General features: G+C 35.4%; 1 protein-coding gene across 1 annotated transcript in view; it reads right to left on the bottom strand.

Annotated features, from left to right (window-relative positions):
* Positions 1–4,004, bottom strand: part of FBN2 (fibrillin 2) — a 248,313-nt gene that overhangs the window by 101,489 nt on the left and 142,820 nt on the right. Inside the window, exons 14-15 of the mRNA XM_006764368.2 lie at positions 3,742–3,864; positions 1,957–2,079 (exon numbers count right to left, since the gene is read on the bottom strand). Of these exons, the coding sequence (XP_006764431.1) occupies positions 1,957–2,079; positions 3,742–3,864 (246 nt within the window). The remainder of the gene's footprint in view (positions 1–1,956; positions 2,080–3,741; positions 3,865–4,004) is intronic.

Below are 4,004 nucleotides of genomic sequence, written 5' to 3'. Positions count from 1 at the left end.
AGGCAGAAGACATAAAGAAAACATGTCTAACATGTTATGGGAAGAGTAACATAACTTTACACAGAAAGGTGTTTTTATTAAAATGTTTAAGTGAGCACAATGGTGAAAAAACGGAGAGGGCTTTCCAACAATTTCTGATGCCTTTTCAGTATGTGAATGATTTTGCGTGTTTGAACACTGAATTCCTAACAACTACCTAAAATATGTTGGTTGCTTAAAATAAAAATAATTTCTCCCTCCAAAACTGGTTTTGTACTCATTGTAGATTTTGACAGAATCATTTAGGTAAAGGAAAAAGTCAACTAAGTGTATCAAAGCAACTGAAAACCTTTGAGCTATTTAAGCAGGAAGGAGCTACCTTCTTTTAGTTGCTGTATTTGAAATATCCCTGAACAGAGTGCTGACAATTTTGTAAGCCGAAATAAGTCCTAGATGGGATAGAGTGGATGGATTTAAACGGACAGATTATTTCCATCTGTTGTTGCTTCTTTCTCTCTTTCTCCCCCCCACCCCCCATCTTCCTCCTCCTCTGGCCCCTCTGGGATCCAAATGTTTTGATCCCCACAGGTAAGAGTAAAGTTTTATCATACTATACCTAAGAAAGAATTTCATTTCTCTTAAAATTACTTTTAAACCAGTGAATATGTCTGCCGTCTAGAGTATAATCTGAAAATAGAGGGTGCACAATAGCTAATGTACCCGGGAGGTCTCATGAAAGCACTTCAGAGGAAAAAAGGCAGTAAATGTATTTTTACAACTAACTCACTCTGCCACTGTGATCATGAGAACATAGTGGTTGGTTTGAAATGCCAATAACATTTTTATCTTCCTGCTTCTTTAAAGCTGATGACTGTTAACACTGATTGATTTTCATGGAACACTTTTGACAAAAGCACCCAAAAGAAATTTCGTATGGCTTAAAATAAAAGTTTTTTCTCATGCTTTTCTCTTGTTACTATAGTTAATTGCACAGTGATGAATAATAACTATATAAAAACATTTCTAGCTTTTGACATAAGCCAAAGGGCTAGGGTACTGATTATTTATATTTTAATTTTGTGTGGGTACAAACAAGAGTTTACTTAAATATAACTATAATCCTTGTTCCCTGCCTTTTTTTGTTATCAATTATGAAATCTAAATCCAGTGTATTTAGAAACTCAAGTTATCTAACATCATCAAGGATGCTGGGTTAAGGACATTTTTTTTCTTCTTCTCCGGCATTTAAAAAACAATTTTTTATTCATTTCAGAGCGAAAGAGAGAGGGAGAGAGAGAGAGATAAGAAACATCAATGATTAGAATCATTGATGGGTTGCCTCCTGCACACTCCCTACTGGGGAATGAGCCTGCAACTCAAGCATGTGCCCTGACTGGGAATTGAATCATGACCTTCTGGTTCATAGGTCAACGCTCAATCCCTGAGCCACACTGGCCAGGCACCAGCATTTTTGACTGGCCTCCTCAGAGCCTTCTGAGGGAGCTAGCTGGGGTATCTAGCCATTTTTTAAAACAGCTTTATTGACATATGATTCATATCCCACAGATTTCATCTATTTAGACGTGTACAATTCAATAGTTTTCAGCATATTAATAGATATGTACAATCATTACTACAGCTGATTTTAGAACATTTCATTACTTCAGAAATACCCTTTAGCTATCACCTCCTCTCTTGCCACCCTACCCTCTCTCTTCTAAGCAACCACTGATTTGCTCTGTCTCTGTAGATCTGTCTATTAAGGACATTTCTTATGAAAGAAATTACAACCTATATGGTCCTTTGTAACTGGCTTCTTCCACTGAGCATGTTTTCAAGGCTTACCTTTGCTTTCTCATGTGCCCGTATTTCATTCCTTTTGACGGCTAAACATTATTCCACTGGATGGATCTATCTCTGCCCCCTTTTCAAAGATCATTTGGACACTGGGGACACATTATAGAATGTTTCACTTACCGACACATACACGTCCATCCACACCCACAGCCAGGCCTGGGGGACAGTCACAGCGGAAGGACCCTTCATTGTTGATACAATGCCCATTCATGCAGATTCCTGGGGTTTGGCATTCATCAACATCTGCCCAGAGGGGAACACAAGCCAGGCCACAACTGGGTAAATTTAACTTTCTTTTTATCTATTGTCACTGCTCTATACTTTCAACCTTTTGTTTTTAATTTTGAAATTTGTGGGAAAACAGATGTTATAATAAATCTTTTTTTAAATTAAACTTATCAGGGCAATCTTGCATCTTAATACAACTCTAAAACATTTTCAGAAAGACTAAGTGAAAGTTTACCCATTCGGAAAAAAAAAGAGCCTTACTATTTTTTCATTATTTATTTGGCAACTCTGTTTAACATACATAATATTTAAGCCCAATTAGTTAAGTGAAACAAATTCTTAAAAGTACGGTAAACTTTTGTAATCACCTTTTATTTACACACACACACATAATTTTAACTATGAGGGATGTTTTAATATTAACTTTATCAGTTCATAATATCAAAATAGTTCGGGGTATCTCTTCTAATTTTCAATCTGCTTCAAATTATCAAAGGTAGCTCACAATTAAAAGGCTCCCCAAATGAAACAGCCTTCAAAACACAGGGCTGCTAAATCATGAACATTTCAAGTCTTACAGACTACAACATTTGTAATAAGAAAATTAAAAAATAATTTTAAGAAAGCAGAAACTGGTGAGATCTAGGTTATCTTTCTATGTGTATTTAATTTTCTTAAGAAATTGTGAAATAAAGCACATGCTATAATGTAATGCTACACACTGGATGGAACATAATGCTAATCTCATATCCTGTGTTACATCCAACCTTGAGATGACTTCTGAGTGATGAGTTCAATCAGCAAAACTACAATGGTTCTATTTAATCCTGTACTCGCATTTCTTGAATAGTCAAGAAGCAATTTTTTATTCAGAAACACAAGAATCAGTCTTGATTTTTCCCTCTAATGTCCCTGGAATTTCATTGAAATTATAGGGATTAGTTATGAGTCTTATTTGGTATTCAAATAAATTTGTGCAATTGAAGGCAGAAACCATACTCAAAGTTAATTTTCTCTAAAATGAGAAAGCTGGGGTGGAGGGTGATGGGGGGAACAAGCTTGTTTCTAAGTAGGAACTGCAAAATTTGTTGCATCTTACTAAATTCCAATTGTGAGTACACACATAAGATAGCCTTATTTATTTCCAAGAGGCATTATCTTTTGCTAAGTTATCACTTGAGCTTGGCCTTCAAAATGGCTTTATGAACAAAACAACTGATAGGAATATTTAAATTATTTCTTCACTAAATCAATGTAAGATTTTTAGATAATGATATAATCATAAATGATCTGTATATTAGCTTTATGAAAAGATGTAATTCAAAACTAGTTCTGAGAATACACAAAAATGAAAACCTTTCAAGATTTTTTCTTCCCCTTTTTAATTTAGGGCAGAGACAAATTATTTCTATGTTTTCTCTTTCAGACTTAATAGAACCTATCTGTCATTCTCTTAATTTTTCCTATATCATTATTAGTTTTGTAAAATATTACTGTTCCCTAGACCACAATATGTGTTTTTCTAGGAAGCTTTAGACACCTGCCTTACTGAATTAGCAAGAGATGTGAATAATATAAAACCCATATGAAGAAACTGAAGTAATTCTAGCGTGATTCATTCAAAGGAAAAAGATGGTTTCAATCACAATGATTTTCCTATCTCAAAGCCACACATACCAGTACAGTAACGCCCATTTGGAGCCAAGACAAATCCTGGTTTGCAGATGCACTTGAAGCTGCCATCTTCATTAATGCACATCCCATTCAAACACATGTTGGTAGTTGTACATTCATCATGATCTGTGGAGGAGAGAGAGGAACTCACACCACTGGCCTTGAGGGAACCAGTTTCCTCTCCTTCCACAAACAATCAAATTCCACTGCGTAAATGAGCCATGTGCTCATGAATTCCTCCCAGCCCCCCTAATATATGGAAACTT

This window comes from Myotis davidii, unplaced genomic scaffold, assembly GCF_000327345.1.
Source record: "Myotis davidii unplaced genomic scaffold, ASM32734v1 scaffold159, whole genome shotgun sequence".
In the NCBI taxonomy this organism is placed as follows: domain Eukaryota; kingdom Metazoa; phylum Chordata; class Mammalia; order Chiroptera; family Vespertilionidae; genus Myotis; species Myotis davidii.
This window is presented reverse-complemented; position numbering and strand designations above follow the sequence as displayed.